The 22345-nt window shown below is 36.0% G+C and overlaps 2 protein-coding genes across 3 annotated transcripts in view; one reads left to right on the top strand and one right to left on the bottom strand.

Annotated features, from left to right (window-relative positions):
- zgc:158263 (ceramide kinase family protein) overlaps positions 1–22345 on the bottom strand; it is an 867176-nt gene that overhangs the window by 576151 nt on the left and 268680 nt on the right. The window lies entirely within an intron of this gene.
- On the top strand, positions 579–7221 carry LOC127618405 (probable E3 ubiquitin-protein ligase DTX3). Of its 2 annotated transcripts, XM_052090835.1 has the most exons (5): positions 579–961; positions 1158–1204; positions 3913–4718; positions 5775–5992; positions 6614–7221. In XM_052090835.1, exons 1-5 carry the CDS (start codon positions 873–875, stop codon positions 6687–6689), a joined length of 1236 nt encoding a protein of 411 aa, XP_051946795.1. In that variant the 5' UTR covers positions 579–872; the 3' UTR covers positions 6690–7221. The 2 variants fall into 2 exon arrangements, with proteins under 2 accessions (XP_051946795.1, XP_051946796.1); XM_052090836.1 differs by lacking the exon at positions 1158–1204.

Genomic DNA, 22345 nt, shown 5'->3' on the forward strand with positions numbered 1-22345 from the left:
AATGTGTGAATACTGTATAAAATAACAATTTTAGGATGATAAATAAGGTGAAGTAAATTAAGAAATGGAGGGGGGAAATAAGTGAAAAAAGAAGAAATAGAAAAAAGAAAAATATAAATAATACAGGATAAAAATTTGTTAATTAGACACAAAAATATGTGAGAAAACAAAATATTGTGAATTACTTTTACATTCTAAAATAAGTAAATGGAAAATAAGAAATAGAAAAAAGAAAAATAGAAACAATATATAGGCTACAATAGAAATACATGAGATACTAAATAATATGCATATATTGTACTGCATACAAAATACATTTAATGTATATTTTCAGTGTCTGTCTGTCTGTCTGTCTGTCTGTCTATCTGTCTATCTATCTATCTATCTATCTATCTATCTATCTATCTATCTATCTATCTATCTATCTATCTATCTGTCTGTCTGTCTGTCTGTCTGTCTATCTGTTTGTCTGTCTGTCATGACAATATGATTGATTATGTGGTGTTGAAAGAGCGCCACACCTCGGCCATATCCATTAATCCCTAATCCGGTGTTCCAAGAGATTAGAGTGACGAACTTCCTGTCTGCATTGTATCGTATTCAGAACAGTTTCCCACTTTGATTAATAAAAGGGGAACTACGTGACAACTAAACATGACATAGAGACGTTGTGTTTGTGTCGCGAAGGTGCTAATGGGAAAACAGTTCGGTCGTGACAGTCAAGGATGTTCTTTGTATTCATATTGTCTTTCTTTGGCCAAGGAGAATCACAAAGAGACTGAGCTGGCAACTGTAAAACGATCAACCGAATTTGAGTCGGATATCCTAAGCATACATTTGCAAGAATTGTCATAGTTTTGCAGGCAATTTCAATGCAGCGGTCGTTTGTTGACTTCATCGAGAGGACGAAGGCCGTCGGTTCCCTTTACATTCATCTCTTCCGGGAAAGTCACCACATAAGGTGAATCAATTTATTACAAAAACACAATAGGCTTTATCACTATATGTTTTCTTTTATTATTATTATTTGATTTATGTAGGTGCTTCGCTTAAAGCTACTGGCACCCCTTTCTTCGCGTGTTTATATGCGGTTGTTGTAATGCGCGCAAAGTAAACAATGTCTGGATCTAACTTCTATATTTATTTTTCTTAAACAGGGAAATAGGCACGTTACTGCAAATAAAGGAATTTATGGGATCAAAAGGTAATTTCTTTCTTATAAAATGTTATTGCATGCATTAGGTGACATTCATGAGGTCCAGGACTCCAGGTAGTGGAACCCTTTGTTTATACAGTGAACACACAACGGTATAGAGCAGCTGATCCGATCATGCACATCTCTGTGAACGAGCTGACAATACTCTGCAAAGCCTTTCCAAATAAGAAACCTCAGATATGGAATATTCCACCTCTGCTGCACAGCCACAACTCGATTAGGAGAGGGTAAATAGACAGATATATCATTTTATAGTGATTAGATCTCAGACTGTAATACATTTTAGAAGAGGTTAAGCACAGGGAATTTGTTTAGGATGAGGATAGAAATGTGACTGAGATTTAAATGAGAATTAGCTAGCATGCTATCCTGCAGCATGTTCAGTCTTGTCAGGTGTGAAGTATTGTGAATTTATGCAGGGTTGACTCATCATTCTCATCATATGCTTCTCATTGCATGGAACGGGGCGAACTGTTAACAAGCACAGGCTAACATTTAACCTGAGAAAATTCTAAAGGGTAAAGTTCAACATGACTGTTATTAGGTAGTTGGTCTGATGTGTCAAGCAGTGTCCTGCTGTGTGACGTGCTATATCTCATCTAAAACACCATAATTTAATTTTAAACGGCTTGTTTCTAACTCTTGTCTTATTATAATACATGCATTTATGACTTCATGTGAAATGTAGAAACATATAAATATTAGATGTTTTAAAAATTATTTTATCACAAGTTGATTAAAAATAGAGGAAAATTGTAAAAGAAACTGTGACCATTCACAGCATCTAAAATATGCATGTTCCCTTGTACATAATGATAAAAAGTTTATATCCATGTTTTTATCAACTACCCAAATACTTGCATTCTAAAAGGAATGTTCCAGATTCAATAGAAGTTAAGCTAAATCGACACCATTTGTGGCATAATGTTGATTACCACAAAACAATATTTCGATAATTGATAAAATTAAATGTGAAGCTTATAATTTTATAAAAGCAATTACTTTCATTCTTCTGTTAAAACTAGTTTATTAGTTGTTTAAATCGTTGTTTTAGGGTTTTATGATGTTACATCTTCATGGCAGCAAAGCTGTAAAATTACACATAAACTGCCTGGCCAAAAAAAAAGTCGCACACTCTAATATTTCGTTGTTTCAACAACTTTATGCAACATCACAACATTTATTTCCATCCAGAGTTGCATTCATTTATGTCTGTGATCTTGCATTGATGATTGGAGAGTCAAACCACTCCGTAAAGACTTCCCCTGCACATCCCAAAGACTTTCAATGGGGTTAAGGTCAGGACTCTGTGACTTTGATTCCTCAGGCTCCCTGAACCACTCTTTCACAATTTGAGTCTGATGAATTTTGGCATTGTCATCCTGGGATATGCCCATTCCATCAGGGAAGAAAAATCCTAATGATAGGCTTATCTGGTCATTCAGGTAGTCAGCTGACTTCATTTTATTGCTGCTTAAAGTTGCTGAGCCTAGACCTGACCAACTGAAGCAACCCCAGATCATAACACTGCCTCCAGAGGCTTGTACAGTATAGTGGGCACTATGCATAACGGGTGTATCGCTTCATGCATTTCCATTCTTACACTGACTCGCCCATCGCTTTGGAATAAGGTAAATCTTGACTCATCAGACCACATAACCCTTTTCCATTGCTCCACAGTCCAATCTTTATGCTCCCTAGCAAATTGAAGTCGTTTTTCTGATTAGCCTCACTAACAAGTGGCTTTCTTGTGGTCACACAGCTGTTTAGTCCCAATCCTGTAAATTCTCGTCACATTGTGCATGTGGAAATTCTCTTACTTTTACTATTAAACATGGCAGTGAGTTCTACTGTCTATTTTTTTACAATGTGACTTCACCAAGTGTTTCAGTGATCTCTGATAATTGAAGATTTTTTTTCCGACCACATTTGTTCTGTGAAGCGAACAGTTCTCCACTATTCTTCCAGGTTTTAATAATGCATTGGACAGTTCTTAACCCAATTCCTGTGATTTCAGCAATCGCCTTAGTTTTCCTTGCTTGATGCAGGCCAATAATTTGCCCCTTCTGAAACACAGTAACTTTTTTTCCATGACCAAGGGATACATCTTCCGACATGGTTGGTTAAGAATTGAGAATTTACACTGTATCAGTTAGGGTTAAAAAAATTGAAATAGAAACATTAATCACTGCGATAATGATCCAATCATAGGCTTTTAAGTATCAGCTTATTTAAATCCAAATGGCAACTTTTTTTTGGCCAGGCAGTGTAAATTTACACAAAAAAGCAGTTTATAACACTAAAATCCTGTTAACACACACATTGTTTATGTCTTGTGGCTATAATTTTGAAATAGTGAGTATTTTAGCGTTTGCAGATTAGCCACATTTACTTCCATTTTAAGTGCCTCACTGTATCCCAGATTTTTTCTTTTTTAAGTAAAGGAGGGGCAAGTCAAAATAATTTATTGTGGTAATCAACATTATGCCACAAATGCTGTTGATTGATCTAATCTTGTATTGAACCTGGACGTTCCCTTTATGTTTATAAAGGCACAGAATGCTAAATGTAAAATAGTTAACACAGGAAAAGAAGCAAGATAGCTTATAAATATCTGGAGTCTGATTACTCCACGTTTGCACCATTTTGAATGACACAAGCAAAGTGATGTGCAAACTGATCTTTTTCTCTCACAGTTTCATTTGATGAGATGAGCGTGCGAGCGGGGCAGGGCAGTGACGAGGTGCTGGTGTCGCAGGCGGTGTGGGATTACCTTGCAGCTGCTGGACGGCCCTGGTTGGTTGCCTTTGAGGACAAGCAGGGACTAAGTGCAGACATAATCCGACGTGGGGAGCATGGCGGCTGCTGTGCTGTGCGACTCTCCCCAGTGGAGGGCAGCAACAGAGCCAGAACTGGGCTGATGGAGGGTCTGGTGTCTCCCATCACACAGAAAGCCTTCATAGACTTATGCCGCTGTGCCCGAAAGGAAATGACCAAACAGGAGGCAGCTCCTAAGAGGAAACGGTCTCTGCTACCCTGTGTGACATCAATGGAGCCTGATGGAGAGGGGAGTTTGTTGCCTCCGCCTCCTCAACCACGGCGCTCCCAGAGGCAACAGCAGAAATATAGGAAAAATGCGGACATGCAGACCTGTGTGGTTTTACCCATGCTACATGAGGCCACAGCAAGAACTGGGCCTGAATTAAACATGGGACAGGTAAATGAAGAAGAGAGCACTATTTGCTCCATATGCATGGGGGAGATGGTGGAAAAGACAATTCTGGACAAATGTGGCCATGCGTTCTGCCGGACTTGCTTAGAACGGGCTTTCCAAGTGAAGAAGGTCTGTCCTGTGTGCAGACTTGTGTATGGTCAACTTATTGGTAATCAACCGGCCAACGGGAGCATGATTGTTGAAAGAGATCCAGACCTGGAGTTGCCTGGACATGAAGGATGTGGCTGTATATGCATTATTTACACTTTCCCTCCTGGTTTCCAAGCGGTAAGCACTGCAACAACGGTGTGTATTTCATTCAATTGTCAGATTAACATCATCATATGTCATCATTTACTCATCCTCATGTTCCAAACCATATTAGTTTCTTTCTTATGATGAATACAAATGGAGATTTCTTTAAGGAATATCACATTCATATCCGTGCATCATATTCCAAGTCTTTCGAAGGTATACTATATGTTTTGGTGAGAAATAACCCAAATTTGAAATGCCCTATTGCACATTCATGTGAGCTATAAGAGAAGCTTGTTCACAGTGGCTTGCATATGCGTTGTTTGAGCACTGAACAAGTGAGCCACAGCAAACCAGCTTCTCTCATAACGCTCATTAACGTGAAACAGACATCAAGATTTTTGCAGAATTTGGAGTTGTTTCTCAGAAAAATCTATTATATGCCTTCAGAAGATTTGGAATATGATCACATGGACTACTTTCATGATACTTTTGAGTAATTTTTTAAGCTTTAAATTGAGGCCTTATGAGTATAAGTATGCATTGAAACATCTCTTTAGTCTTCGGCATAAGGGATTTAGAACAACTTGAGAGTGTGTAAATTATGACAGAATTTGCATTTTTTTGGGTGAACTATTCCTTTAACTATTTAATGTAGACAGCAAACCAGATTTAATTATCTACCACATAGAAAATAATGGTAACAATTTACAATAAGGTTCCATTTGTTAACATGATCTAACAATGAACAATACTTCTACAACATTTATTAAACTTGGTTAATGTTAATTTCTACATATACTAATACATTTTTTTAATCAAATGTTGTGTATGTTAACATCAGTTAATGCACTATGAACTAACAAGAAACAATGGTATTTTTATTAACAAAGATTAATAAATGCTGCAAAAAATGTTGTTGTCATTTTTAGGTCATGATACTTAATGCATTAACTAACGTTAACAAATGGAATCTTATTGTAGTATAACGATAACAACCAACACATAATCAAACTGTAATCACACAAATTACAGTACATTGTCAATAAAAAGCATTAAGTGCAACATTATGTTTTTAAATTCTTTCAGCAAGAACATCCGAACCCTGGGGTGCGATACCCCGGCACAGACCGTGTGGCGTACCTGCCAGACAGCCCTGAGGGAAACCGTGTTCTATGCATGCTGCGCCGGGCTTTCGAGCAACGGCTTATCTTTACTATAGGCACCTCTATGACAACTGGCATGCATAACGTCATTACCTGGAATGATATCCATCACAAGACCTCCATATGGGGCGGACCACGATGGTATGCGATTTAATAGTAAAACTACATTTATTTTTTTTACGTTTTGGTTGGTAAAACCACAAGCATTCTTTTAACTAGCTTTTTGGTTCTGACATTAAATGTCAATCAAGAGGAGTTATATTGGATTTGTAATCAATTCAACATGCTAATTTTGAACTCACAGTCTGATTTAAAAATGACCAGATTTTAGTGCATTACATTTTTTTAATACTTACTGTACCTGTGTAAAGTTATATCCAATATTACAACTTCATTGCTACTACGCCGGTAAACCCTTCAACCAATTTCATCTCACTAAACTCATGTTAACGTGTATAATGTATACATTTTGAGACTTTACTTTTGAAACACTGTGTATTTGAGAGATTATGGATTGGCCCCATTCGCTTCCTTTGTAAGTGCCTTACTTGAACTGTGACTTTTTCTTAAATAAACTAGGGATGAGAATAAAAATGTTTGTGCTATTCAGGTTTGTATTCACATTTACAAAGCAGTGACGCGTCATATTATGTTTTATGTTACATAGGCCTCCATAGGCACTTCCCAAAACAACAGTTCAGTTACAGCAGCTGTAGTGTATTACTGTATATTGCATATTGTTTATACATTTTATTTTTCCAGCTTTGGTTATCCAGATCCTACATACCTCGTGCGGGTGATGGAGGAACTGCGAGAGAAAGGAATAACTGCCGACTGAAAATGTTTTCCTTGCACTAAAAGAGTTTCAATAAGATGGCAAACGTGTGCTTGACCAAAGGCTTCTTTTAAACTCGCTGTCAATTTAAGCCACAACCATCTGCTGCAGCATCGGTTTGATCAGGATGTTGTTCACGATAATTAACAGTTTATTTTGATTGTTATGTTTAGCTTTGTTCTTTGGTTTACATGAGTGAAAGCGGTGTGTTTGTTCAAACTGGGGTGCACTTTATTTTTCAATATAAGACACACAGCTGTGTTTATGGTATCCAATAGAATGCTAAAATGTGAATGTCAAGAAGGTGTAAATGTTTCCACATCTGCGGTACTTCCACTTCTCTGTTTCAGGTAAGAGCCAATCAGTAGCCTGCTGGCCCTCCCTCTTTTTACTATGTGTCTTCTATCCAGACTATGCTTAATGGCCTTTTCACATTATTGTAACATCTGGATGTGGACAAATGAGGGACAAATGGCGTAGCACAGCTAATTGGGTACAGCTGGGACAATCCCATCCAACCTTTTTTTTTTTTTTTCTCTAGTAATCAGCACTTGGAGGCACTTTGCAATAGAGGTAATCTTTTTATTATGAGAATTTACATTGGATTCTGCTTGATCTTCCATAGTGCAGGCTCTAGAAAGGTCATTTTGAGCCTTTAGCATCGTTCCTTTTCTCTCATCCCTAGGAAATGTTGTGGTCTTTCATTTCAAGATCAGGTGCATAAAATAGTATTTCCCCTTGTATAGTGTATGTTCTATTTAATTTTTACTGACATATATGTTTATTTACTCACTTTTGCGTTTATGTGATAATCAAGTTTCTGTCATGTATAAAATGATGTCACAATAAAAGGGCGTGTAGACCACTTAAACCAAACTAAATGCATAATAGCTCAAAGCATAACAGTAACCATTGTATTTAAGCCAAGTTTATTTTGAAGAATCAGCAGATTTGTCAATGCAAAGTTTGCTGAAGTAGAAAATCACTTCAGTAAGAAAGCATATCTAATGTATTCTAGGTTGTTGGCATTCATAAAAGAGAATTATGTGGATATGTTTTGTATTTTATTTCATTGAAATGTTATTATGCCTTCTACCAAAGGTCACAGGCAGCTGCAGCCTGTTATTTACTAATGTTAATCATTACTCGCTAGTATTTGTTCAACTCCTTTAATCAATATGAAGCATTGACCTTATCACAGTATTTCAGCTTTAAGCTAAATGCATCATACTTAGAGACTCATTACCTGGTTTCAACAGGTTGTATGGTTTGTGGTTAACACAAACCAAAACGTTATATTTAATTTGTGTTAAGGTTTTGTGTTGTTAGCGGTTTCATATTTTTCACAGTATCATTAAATAAAAAGGAATATCAGATTTTAGTTTATTTTCCATTCCATATTCCCTTCACCACCACCGTTTGTTATAAAGGACCAATTCAATCAGGATTTGTAGGACTAAAGTTTACTGTCATCCAAAATTCTATGCACTTCAAAATCATATTTATAAAACAGACCTCCTCAGATGACTGATTGTTCAAAGTAAATAATTTGCCTTTGTATTTATGTTGATTTGTATTATATAATTGAATTGTATTCTACAATGTTAAAAATGTGCTCTACGTTTTCATACTTGAATAAAGGGATTCTGTTCTGTTACATTGTGTTCTGTTATTTTAACTTTATGAGTGTCACCTTAAGGTATCCGTTGTGCTTACTTTTTGATTTTTAAACTTCACTTCAACTTTTCAGCCTGAAACTTCTTAACATCCTCCACGGAGATGAACTGCACTTTACAGTGTTATTTATTTATTTATTTCCATTTCATGTGTTTATAAAAGAAGATTAAAAAGAAGTTCGAGCGAAAGCTCTTAAATAGTAGAAGAGTTCCAAATGTTATTATAAATATACTCATTATTTCATGCACATACACACCCCTTTACTCATAAACACACATCACAAACAAGCTCAGACACATACATACAAGCTCACATACAGTATATACAGTACATACATACATACACGCACATACAATACAACCATTCATACATACAGTTGTGGCCAAAATATTGGCACCCTTGGTAAATATGTGCAAAGAAGGCTGTGAAAAAAAAAATCTGCATTTGATCTTTCATTAAAAACAAAAAATCACAAAAATATAACCTTAAATTGAAGTAAAACAATTGAAAGAGGGAAGTATCTCTTTGCAACCTTTTTGCAATACTTTTTGCAACCTGCCTTCTCTTGGTTGTCTTCAGCTTCTCTTGTAATGCCTAATGAGGTTGGAGAACACCTGGCAAAGGTGTTTTATCTGTTGGTATTTGATAGTCTGTGATAGATGTCCAGGACCTCTGGCAGAAAAACAGCCCAACAACATTAAAGATCCAGCACCACATTTAACCGTGGGCATTGGGTACTTCATCTCCATGTGCGCCAAATCCATCTCTGGTGTTTTCTGCCAAAAAGCTCTCTTTTTTTTTTTTTTTTTTTTTGGTTTCATCTGACCATAGAACCTGGTCTCATTTGAAGTTCCAGCAGTGTCTGGCAAACTGAAGATGCTTGAGTTTGTTGTTGGATGAGAGCAGAGGCTTTTTTCTTGAAACCCTCCCAAACAACCTGGTGATGTAGGTGATGTCTGATATTTTTTTGAGACTTTCTGACCCCAAGACTCAACTAATTTCTGCAATTCTCCAGCTATGATCCTTGAATTTTTGGCCACTTGAACCATCCTCCTCACTGTGCATGGAGAAAATATAGACACACGTAATTTTCCAGGCCAATTCTAAACATCTCCAGTTGATTGGAACTTCTTAATTATTGGCCTGATGGTGGAAATGGGTATTTTCAATGCTTTGGCCATTTTCTTAAAGCCACTTCCCATTTTGTGAAGCTCGACAACATTTTGCCCCATATCAGAACTATATTCTTTAGTCTAACCCACTGTGATTGATGATTAAGGGAACTTTACCTGTGTGTTGCATCATATTTATACCTTACAATTGTTTTACTTCAATCAAAGGTTAGATTTTTGTGAATTTTTGAATGAAAGCTCAAAAGAATAACCAATGCAGATGTATTTTTCATAGCCTTCTTTGCTCATATTTACCAAGGGTGCCAATATTTTTCGCCACAGCTGTACATTCATACATATTTACACAAACAGTACATACATTCATACATGCATATACACACACATTGACAAATACAGAACATACATACACACACATTCACACATACAGTAAATACATTCATACATACATATACACACACATTGACAAATACAGAACATACATATACAGTAAATACATTCATACATACATATACACACACATTGACAAATACAGAACATACATATACAGTAAATACATTCATACATACATATACACACACATTGACAAATACAGAACATACATACACACACATACAGTAAATACTTTCATACATACATATACACACACATACAGTACATACATACACGCACGCACACTCACACACATACAGTACATACATACACGCACGCACACTCACACACATACAGTACATACATACACGCACGCACACTCACACACATACATACATATACACACACATACAGTACATACATACACGCACGCACACTCACACACATACAGTACATACATACACGCACGCACACTCACACACATACAGTACATACATACACGCACGCACACTCACACACATACAGTACATACATACACGCACGCACACTCACACACATACATACATATACACACACATACAGTACATACATACACGCACGCACACTCACACACATACAGTACATACATACACGCACGCACACTCACACACATACATACATTCATACATGCATACATATACACACAAATTCACATACAGACACTAACAAACACTCATTGGAAACAGACACAAATGCATACACAAGCTTTTTTTTTTATTGATATTCAATTGTTCAAAGGTTATTTTACTGTAAATTCAGTATTCATTATATGTTTATTAAATGTTATGTATGTGAAAATGAGATATAATAAACAAATAAACACCACAAAAAAAATAAGAATGAATGCAAATTAAAGTTATTAGTTATTGGATTATTTTGTTTGAATGATCATCAAAAGAATTTCAAATTGAAATTGTGAAAATAAGTGTGAATAAAAAAATACATAAGTCTCATGTCTGCTCTGTAAGCCACAAATACCCACAAATTCTATGACAGTTCTTACCTTAGTTTTTTTCCTACAAAATGAGTCTATTTTCACTTCTCTCTCTCAGCTTGTTGAATATTCATCATTTGAATATGTTCACTGACTGTTGATGATGAAATGTTACATCATTGCAAACCTGAGGTTACATTCAAATGACAACAAGATCAAGTTTGCAGTCAATTCAGAGGCCAATATATTCCACAAAACATGGGGGGAGGGTGGGCCTTGCCAAAAGAGACTGGACGTCTATGGGTGTTAGAAAACATGTTGGGGCACCCTCTGCTTTATAGATATGTATATTATGATAGAAGGTGACAGAGGAAAAAAAAATATTTTGCTAGTGTTTGTGGCCAGCTAGTGGAATGATCGAATACTAAAAATATGGAGATGGTACAAACAGAGCATTTATAACAAGCTTTTGAATCTTTTTTTTAATACAAGACTTTTTAAGCTATGTTGGGGCATCCCCTGCCTTTCAGATAGTGTTAAAGGTAAAAGAGAGAGAAAAAAATTCCACTGTTTGTTGCCACCTAGTGTATTTATAGGAATGTGTGGGTTCAATTCAAGATCAGATCAATCGACAGCATTTGTGGCATAATATTGATTACCAGAACAATTAATTTAGAATCGTTCCTTCTTTTCTTTAAAAAAAAAAAAAAAAAAAAAATCAAGGTTCCAGTGAAGCACTTATAATGGAAGTGAAAGGGAACCAATTTATATTATGTTAAAATACTCACTTTTTCAAAAGTATAACCACAAGACATAAAGGATATGCATGTAAACATCATTTTAGTGTGATAAAATTGCTTACAAACCTTTTCTGTGTAACGTTATAACCAATTTTACAACTTTGCTACCATGACGATGCAATGTCAACAAACCCTAAAAAGACTGTAACAATTAGAACTTTACAGCTCAAATAACACACAAATAACAAGCAAGTGCTTTTATAAAATTATATGCTTAACATTTTTGTTTTAACCCTCTGAAAATTGGTAATAGATAGAGAGAAAAAAACTTTTTTCTAGTATTTGCTGCCACCTAGAGGAATGATTTAAGACCAAAAGTAGAGAGACAGAGCAAACAGAGCCTTTATTACAAGCTTTTGAAGCTTTTTTATTACAAGGCTTTTGAAGCCTGTTGGGGTGACCCCTGCCTTTCAGATCTGTGTATTGTGATAGAAGGTAATAGAGACATTTTTTTCCTAGTGCTTGCTGCCACTCAGAGGAACGATTTAAGACCAAAAGCAGAGAGATTGAGCAAACAGCCTTTTTACAAGCTTTTGAAATTGAGGGTAAAAAAGTATCAAATTGACTTTGCAGTTTCAAAGTAGGAAATGATCATTAAGACCATTAAAGGGTTAAACCACTTGGATGCTTTTTCCTGAATCTTATAACTGTGCTATTGGAAAGATTGACAGATATTGTATTCATCCATCTGACATGAAAAAGCAGCTGCTTATCTATGAAATGGTGACATGAAATCTGACCTGCCTGCCCAGAATGGCCAGGAGTTTAAGCTGTTGTCATGCTTTTTCTCATGAACTACCTTTAACATTACATAAATAAACCAAATCTTAATGCAAATATTATTAATGTTAGCTTCAACATTTGAGAACTATTACAACTGTGGAAACCAGGGTTAGTTGTCACAGGGAAGGATACCCGGAGACTATATCTATAAGGGTTTGAGTCAGAAGCGTTCTTTTTCTTTTCTTTTTTTAAACACTTAAACTGAAATCGTGAATTAAATAAGACTATTTATTGTGAATTCTTTGCTGAAATTCAGGCAGGAGTCACCTATTTAATAAAGGCAGATTTTAATAAAAAGTTGAACCCAGTTAAATGTCAATTCAGGGCAGGTTGTTACATGTGTTTTATAATTATAATTTTTTTTTTTACAATGATCGATCGTACATTTTATCGGTCAAGAAAAAGGCTTGAACATTTTGTAAGCTACCTTTTATACTGTTGCTGCTTCATAAATTATTTAGTTTCGTAATTGTTTTACTGTTCAAATTTAACTGTTCAAAAACTCCTTTAGCTTGTTTAATGGCAGGTTCCCATTGTGACTGCTTCATTCTGACAACATGTCCCCCCACTATTGGTTTTGTTGTTACAAAAGGTCAACATCTGTTGACAAAAAATTGTATACAATTCTTGGGCAAAAACGGTGAAAATACTCACTGACTTTTGTAGTCAAAACATAAAGATGTGCCTATGAAAAAAGGCATAGGAGTAAAAAGTGTGACCACTAGACCTGTCACCCATATTAAATTAATACAATATATTAAAAATAATAAAAACACAATTCTATACAATGGAATTGAACACAAATATTTCTCGGGCGGATTGGCATGCCGATATAATCTAGAGCAGGTGTTGCACTGTTCCTCCGATGGAGTTTGGGGCGTTGCTCTGTGCTAAGATGTTCAACAGAGGGCGCTTCTGCACCGCTTCTGTGTCCTTTCTATATATTGACATGATTGAGTGATGAAAATGCACGTTTCAGAAGAACATTTGAATTGTTGTTGTTATCATCTGTTCACATTCCTACAATTATTGTCATTCTTACAATATCTTAATATTCATATAATTATTAGCACCCAAATCCTCTAAAAATATTACATTATTTGACACAAACAACATTCTGTCTTTCTGCCAATAAGTGGAGCATGTGTTGCCAGCTACTCCAGACAGGTTTCAAACAAAGGCTTGTTTCCAATTTTCAGAACCAAATCAGCATAATCCAGCCTGGACCAGCGTGGAAATACATGCTGGTCTTTTCAGCGGGATTTACAAGTCCAGCTTTAACTGAACTACCATTATTGAAAGCTTAACCAAGCCATAAGTAATAAACTATAAGAAGCGATGGTTTTCACAAAACTAAAACAAAAATGTTGTCATCATTCATTCATCTTCATTTTGTCACCCATCGTATGACTTTCTTTCCTTTATGGAACACGAAAGGAAATGTTTGGCATAAAGCCAGTCTCAGTCACCACTCACTTTCATTGTGTGGAAAAAAATATGCAGTGACATTCTGCCTAACATCTCCTTTTGTGTTCCACAGAATAAAGTAAGTCATGCACGTTAGGAATATAACATAAGGATGAGTAAATTATTTTTCATTATTGGGTGAATTATCCCTTCAAGAATTTGTTGTGAATTATTCAGTATTGATTCCCACAAAGAGTTATCAATTTCTACAGCCACTGCCACGCTACATGCATTCGTCCTACATATAAAGTGTTATGCTGGAAATTAGAAAACCGGTGTTGAAATGTAACTCAGAGCATTTCCTCCGATTATGCCAGAATGGCCTTGAACAATGCACGGAATTCCCATCTGCTTAAGGATGCACGATGGCTGTGTATGTATTCTGACCCCTCTCTGTGTCTGCCTATTAGTAAAGAGTATGGAACTGAAATTACATCTTGACCTTGGCATGGTTCACCAAATGGAACTTTTACTTTTGTTTTTGCTGTGTGAGGTTTTATTATATTTATTTCTGTTTTAAGTAATGAAACATATAAAAATAAGGCTATAGATAACAATATTTTAATAAATATTCATTTTATATATTATATCAGGAATATTCTGGTCATATGTCCCACCATAAAACTTAAAGGAATACAAGTTAAGCTAAATCGACAGCATTTGTGGCATAATGTTAATTACCACAAAAATGTATTTAGTTTTTAAAAAGCAAAATCTGGGTCATAGTGAGGTACTTACAAGAGAAGTGAATGGGACCAATCTGTAAACGTTAAAATACTCACTGTTTTAAAAATATAGTCACAAAAGATAAAAAAAAATGAGTGTTAACATGATTTAAAAGTGATAAAATTACTTTACTAACCTTTTCTGTGTAAAGTTATATTCAATTTTACAACTTTGTTGTAAAATAACACAACGCCATAAACCATAAAACCCACAAATGACTGTCAAAACAATGATTTAAACAACTTCACATAACAAGTTTCACTGAAATATTAACGTAAGTGCTTTTATGAAATTAGAAGCTTTACATTTCTGCCTTTTAAACCCTTAAAAAATTGGCCCATTCACTTTTATTGTAAGTGACTCACTGTAACCATGATTTTTCCTTTTTTTATGAAAATGATGGACAAGTCACATTATGCTACAAATGCTGTCGATTGACCTTAATTCTTTTAATAAATAGCTTGAATCACAGATGTTTTTATATTAAAAAAAAGGAATTATTAAAATGTATTACATATTTTTATTAAAATACTGTATTATAAATACATTTCAAATGAACAAATACATAACAATAAAGGCAGTGTATGTCTTTGTGGTATTTATTTATTTATTAAAATAATATAATGTAATATAATATTTAAGCAATATCACAGGAGCAAGAGCGCGATATGGCCCTACATCAGTACTGCTCATACCATCAGTGCTCATGGAACGTCTCTCGTCCAATCAGATTTGAGGACCGGAACTAACTGTTGTATATAATATAATATAATAAAGGAGCTGAATTTCTTTTTCTGGTCCCCAGAAGCCAGATTATTGACTTTTCAGTTTGCTACCTTGTGAGTCTGACATGCTAAGCATTTTTCAGCAAAGCCTTATCATTATCATGTGACAAAGATGGATTAATGATGAGTCATTTAGTTCTATATGATCATTGCTAGGAGCATTACAACTCCCTCTTGCTTGCTTTTTAATGCATAACTATTTTAGCTTTTAATTTAATGTCAGGAATGGCATTAAAAATGGCATCATACTTTTCTGGATCTTTAATCGACTAAGCTTAGTTCATAAGCTGTAATACTAAACCATAAACCGAACCAGAGCTTCCCATTCACGTTTATGGCATTACATACATCTGATGGGTTGAACTGGCTCAGGTGTGGAATACCCGAATGCAGGCTGAACTATGAGACTCTTCAGTGGTGTGGGCTCAGGAGCAGTAAGTGCCCTGCTGGAGCTTCTCTTGACATCTGCTGCACTTCCATCCCATGGCCTGGTCCATCTGGTCAGTCAGCCCTTCCTTTTGTTGTTCCTCATGCCAGGAGCACTCTTTGTCTCTACTTTTCTCTCTCTATTATGTCTCCTCTTCTATCTATATATTCATGTCTATCTCCATTTCTTTTTTGTTCACAATTCTTGAAGAATGTATCAGGATTTGCAAAACAGAATTTTGAAGATTCTTTCTATGACTAAAGACTGTTCACCAGTCTTTAAAACTCCAAAGTAAATCTCTATGACAATTAGCCAGATATTCTAAGATTTTTGCTGTAGCACAAACACACTATGGCCTGATATCCAAGACAAATGTTACAATAATAATAATATATTAACATAAAATGTATCTGCACTGCACTCTAGCATTAATATTCTAATCTTAGCCTTAAAGAAATGTAACATTAATTTGGAAAATATTATATATTTATTATTTTGAAATGGTGTGTGAAATGGTGCATATGATTTCTGCAGCAGAATTGTGTGTTCTGTGATGTAGTATTTGCCTGTCATGTCTATTTCCCAGGGCAATCTCATGTCATTATCCATCTGCCTGTATTAGAAAACAGCGGGGAAGGGAACTGTTGAAATAATGCCAGAATGCAAATATGGGAAAAATTGTGCACACCTCTGTCTGTTTATAAAAATTTAGCAATAAAATTGTGTTCTAAGCCAAACACATGTTTGATGACAGTAAACAAACATGTTAGCATTGGAGGTAATATAACTTCCAATAGTATGTTACCAATCTGTCACAAAATGTAAATATCTTTGCTGTTGTATCGTTGCTACATACAGCTACCAAACTTTTCTCTGCTTCTGTCTTCCAATGGAACGGTTCTGTGCAACATTGTGCTTATATGAGATTTTGGTATTGACATTTGTGTGCTTTTCACTGAAATGTTGCTCTCAGCAGAGCTACCTTTTGCCCCCTCCCCATTGTGCTCTTAAATTAGACAGGATCCGGACTCTGGCAGCCTTGGCATGCTGCTTCAGTCTCTCTGATTTTCAGTCTGTCTCTTTCTCTCTCTCTCTGTCTCACTCCTTTTATTTCATTCCAACACCTCTCTGTAGAATCAGCAGTGACAGGAACTACTGCCTTTATACTTTATGATGGCAGTGATGGCAGCACTTTCCACATAGGGTACAAAATAGGATCTGAAACTCTTAAAAATGAAGTATTTTTTCTCTGTTTCACAGTGGTCAGTGAAAGCAGGTGTTTAACCTTCATACAATGTTGATCAAACGATCATCAAAATGCTGACTGTCTTTCCGCCATGCTGTTGAAAGGGTCCCAGTTTTGTTACTACTTGGGTGTCACAATTGTATTATCTGTATAATCTCCTGAGATCTGAGCATGACTACTGTGTGCGTTTTCCATTTTCCTTATTGATTTGTTGCTAGTAGCACCTTATAAACATGCAAAAAACTAAACAAAATCTAGAGCAAATAGTTTTCCTAAAAATTGATGGCAAATATGTGGACAGCGGGACTAAGTTGTGAAGTTCTAAATAATACCAAGCTGTAGATAGTCCGATATTTTTTCATCAGATTGTTTATTTTGTTTTCAGGAGTGTTGGTAATTCATATTTTTGAGGTGTTTACAAGATCATTCAATCATTGCCAACCATGTTAAAATAAAATGATACAGTATAAATTCTGAATCTATGAACCCATGTCTGCCAAACATGTTGAGTGGTCCAAACATCATCTGCAGCCTACAACTGAACTTTTGGTCAGATTTTTGGAGTGAATTCACTAAGCTGCATAGGAAAGCTATATGATGCACTATTGCTCCCTTGCTCCCTATTTAGTGAATGACTTAACCTCCAGTGTGCTGTCTATCTGCACTGGTCTCAGAAAAGTTTGGAATGCATCTTATTTTCATCCTCATTCCATATACAGCCTATGAAAGCAACATTTTTCAGCTTTTGAATGAACCCATTGATTCTCAATGTAATAATGCACAGTAACTGGCAAAATTATGAAACTACAGACTCTAATCTTTTGACTCAAACAGGTTTTAATGTAAAAACGTTATTTGTTTTTTTTACCAGATGTAATTTTGTTGTCATTTCTTCCAAAGACAAACTCTGCTGTGATCGGTGCCATGTTGTTTTGCCACAATTCAGTATGTCGAAAGTTTAACCTTTTTACTGACAACCCAGAGTCTTCTGAACTGAGATCAGTCAGTATAAATTAATTGAAATTATGCATTACATATCGAAGCCAAAACACAACATCAACACATGTGCACGCGGGGTCGCAGGAGGATAATATTGCTTTTTTATAATAGTGGCAAATCATTCATTAAATTTGGAACTTGGCAATGCGATACTGAAAAATTGCTTATGTTTCTCATTTGTAACATATTATGCAATATATTATGTTTTTGATCCTTATAGTTAGTTAATATTTAAAAATAGGCTTTAAATTAAATTTATATAAATTCAACAGATTATGTCAAAATTATGACATTGTAAAAATGTAATTGTCGTATACAGTTGAGAAGGTCAAGACCTCTGAAGTGGGACAAGCAAAAAATAAAAAAAAAAACACAATTTTAAGGTGGGGTGAATATAGACATTTGGTGTGTTTAAAACGAGCAAATACAGTAGTTCTTGCAACAAAACCATGGGAGTTGTTACTGTAATGGGACACCAAAGCATACCATATTCGTGGAATGTCCCTTGCATTATTTAGTAGTGTAATCACTTATTATAATCTTCCAACTTTTTTGAATCTGAATCATGCAAACAATGTGAAAATGTAAAAATGCATGTGACAATGCTGAATATGTAATTGTTAACAGAAATAATATTTTTATGAGTTCATGCTCTGACAGTGTTTTGGTGCATGAATATTTTTGTGTATCTGAATTCTAGCATGGAAACATATGGTATTTGTTTGTGTTGATTAAACTGTGCCTAGAACCATCTGTGTGTTTACTTTAAAGCATCACTGTGTAAATGTCAAAGAAGGATGTAATCAAATGGTTCTCAAATGGTTGTGCTTCTGAACCCAGATTTGACATTGAACATCAGGTCACAAAACCAACATTGTTTTGAGTCTGTCACAACACAACAAATTATTGTGGAAAATTCATTTGAATATCACACTTCATTATAGGAAAATGGTGTTTCTTTTGAAGTCACCATTATGGTGTTTAATGTTCCCTTTGGATGGGACCTTCTCTTATTTAATTCTAAGTAAATATTTCCAGTTGGTGCAATTGTGTTTAAGAACAACTTTTATTGCACAGTAATGAATGAAGAAAATAGTCAATTTAGTGGTTGATTTTATATTGGGAGATTATGTATAAACTACATCATATGGGGCATTTGAAAGTAAAGAAAAAGTGTCATTTTAAAAGAAGGGATGTTTGCAAAGCTAGGCTGTAATATGGTTAGTTTTATTACTTTTAGATATCAGGCACACAATATATCAACACTCAGAATCTAAAACCCAGCGATGTGACAATTAACAAACACTGTAGATAAAAAATAATACAGATGATCATTGTGATTCTACAACACAGCACTGCTACATTACAGTAATTTATTTACATTTACATTTATGCCTTTGGCAGATGTTTTTATATAAAGCGACAGTGCACTTATTACAGGGACAATCCCCCTGGAGCAATCTGGAGTTAAGTGCCTTGCTCACGGACACAATGGTGGAGGCCGTGGGGATTGAACCAGTGACCTTCTGATTAACAGTTATGTGCTTTAGCCCACTATACCACAGTCTTTTAATTGTAAATTTTTTTAGATATACTATTGTAAAATATAATGTAATGCAAGGAATTTGAAAGTAATGCCAGGAATAGCCAGGAATTTACTGTTAACTCACACTAAAATGTTTTACAGTGTGGCTTTTTTATGCCTGATTTAGCAATAAGGGCCCTAAGATTTTATCCACACACAGCTGACAGATTTACAGATTGATTTCAACATTAGGGCACAAGAGCTACTTTGGCAAGGCTGTGTTTTGGCAAGATTTCTACACGACAGATTGAAGGCTCTGCTCGAGCTGTTCTTTATTAATAAAAGCCTGTACTACCACTTGTGAGAGTTAAGATCATCATTCCACTGTGTGCAAAAGGGATCACAATTGGTGATCCATAATTTCCTCTAAGACCCATTCTTATATAACTATATAGGGACAATGAAGTATAATGAACTATAATTAATAATTCTAAGTACAGTCTATAAAGGGCTATATAGGGCTAGTCATTGTCCTGTGCCTCTAGAGTGATAGTCACATGGTATGGCTCAGGTGATTGGCTCCAAAAACCTCTGAATTGCAGTGTCCATGAACAAAGATGATATATATCAAATTGCCTACATCCAGAGGGTGCTGCGCCAATCGAGCAACTGCATTTGAGATGAATGGAAATGCTAACAGATAGCTTTCTCAAGGTACTATAGAAGTCATACATAATTTACGAGTTGGCAATTTCATAAGGTCTTGCACAATGTTGTTCGCATAAACTTGTACGACTCCTTCCATCACATGCAAATTCCCAGATGTCTAATCTGGAAGTAAGCATGAGTTCCACACACGACGCATTAAGGACATACTTATTAATATCATGCCCTTACGCTTATCAAAACTTAACCAATCAGTAGAGTGTGTAAACATGACAGGAAGCTGGTGTGTGTGACAGAAGCAAGTAATTGTCGCATATTAGATGGAAACGATGTCCAGCGACGTCACTGGCTGTAGTGAAAGTCGTAGAAATTCAAACAAATGCAGTCACACAATATCATGCGAATTAGCCAAATTTCGAAAGGTGTATGAATCCTGACGATTTTTTCATGAGAATGTGTTGAAATTCTATCATCATTAGTCTGGTGATATACAGTGCATCCGGAAAGTATTCACAGCGCTTCATTTTTTCCACATTTTGTTATGTTAGTCTTATTCCAAAATGGATTAAATTAATTATTTTCCTCAAAATTCTACAAACAATACCCCATAATGACAATGTGAAAGAAGTTTGTTTGAAATCTTTGAAAATGTATTAAAAATAAAAAAAACAAAAAGTCAAAATTGAGCTCAGGTGCATCCTGTTTCCACTGATCATCCTTGAGATGTTTCTACAACATGATTGGAGTCCACCTGTGGTAAATTCAGTTGATTGGACATGATTTGGAGTCAAAGGAATTGTCTGTAGACCTCCGAGACAGGATTGTATAGGACAGATCTGCACAGATCTGGGGAAGGGTACAGAAAAATGTCTGCAGCATTGAAGGTCCCAATGAGCACAGTGGCCTCCATCATCCATAAATGGAAGTTTGGAACAACCAGGACTCTTCCTAGAGCTGGCCACCCAGCCAAACTGAGCGATCGGGGGAGAAGGGCCTTAGTCAGGAAGGTGACCAAGGACCTGATGGTCACTCTGACAGAGCTCCAGCGTTTCTCTGTGGAGAGAGGAGAATCTTCCAGAAGAACAACCATCTCTGCAACACTCCACCAATCAGGCCTGTATGGTAGAGCGGTCAGACAGAAGCCACTCCTCAGTAAATGGCACATGACAGCTCGCCTGGAGTTTGCCAAAAGGCACCTGAAGGACTCTCAGACCATGAGAAACAAAATTCTCTGGTCTGATGAAACAAAGATCGAGCTCTTTGGCCTGAATGGCAAGCGTCAAATCTGGAGGAAACCAGACACCGCTCATCACCTGGCCAATACCATCCCTACAGTGAAGCATGGTGTTGGCAGCATCATGCTGTGGGGATATTTTTCAGCGGCAGGAACTGGGATACTAGTCAGGATCGAGGGAAAGATGAATGCAGCAATGTACAGGGACATCCTTGATGAAAACCTGCTCCAGAGCACTCTGGACCTCAGACTGGGGCGAAGGTTAATCTTCCAACAGGACAACAACCCTAAGCACACAGCCAAGATAACAAAGGAGTGGCTATGGGACAACTCTGTGAATGTGCTTGAGTGGCCCAGCCAGAGTCCAGACTTGAACCTGATTGAACATCTCTGGAGAGATCTGAAAATGGCTGAGCACCGACGCTCCCCATCCAACCTGATGGAGCTTGAGAGGTCCTGCAAAGAAGAATGGGAGAAACTGCCAGAAAATAGGTGTGCCAAGCTTGTAGCATCATACTCAAAAAGACTTGAGGCTGTAACTGATGCCATAGGTGCTTCAACACAGTATTGAGCAAAGGCTGTGAATACTTATGTAAATTTTTTATTTTTAGTAAATTTGCAAAGATTTCAAACAAACTTCTTTCACATTGTCATTATGGGATATTGTTTGTAGAATTTTGAGGAAAATAATGAATTTAATCCATTTTTGAATAAGGCTAACATAACAAAATGTGGAAAAAGTGAAGCACTGTGAATACTTTCCGGATACACTGTACATCTGGAGGCTGCCTTATTTACAACTCCAATTACTGGGCCACTGTTGGCAAGTCCTTTAGCATAATGAGTCGT

The sequence above is a fragment of the Xyrauchen texanus genome, chromosome 25 (assembly GCF_025860055.1).
Source record: "Xyrauchen texanus isolate HMW12.3.18 chromosome 25, RBS_HiC_50CHRs, whole genome shotgun sequence".
Taxonomy (NCBI): domain Eukaryota; kingdom Metazoa; phylum Chordata; class Actinopteri; order Cypriniformes; family Catostomidae; genus Xyrauchen; species Xyrauchen texanus.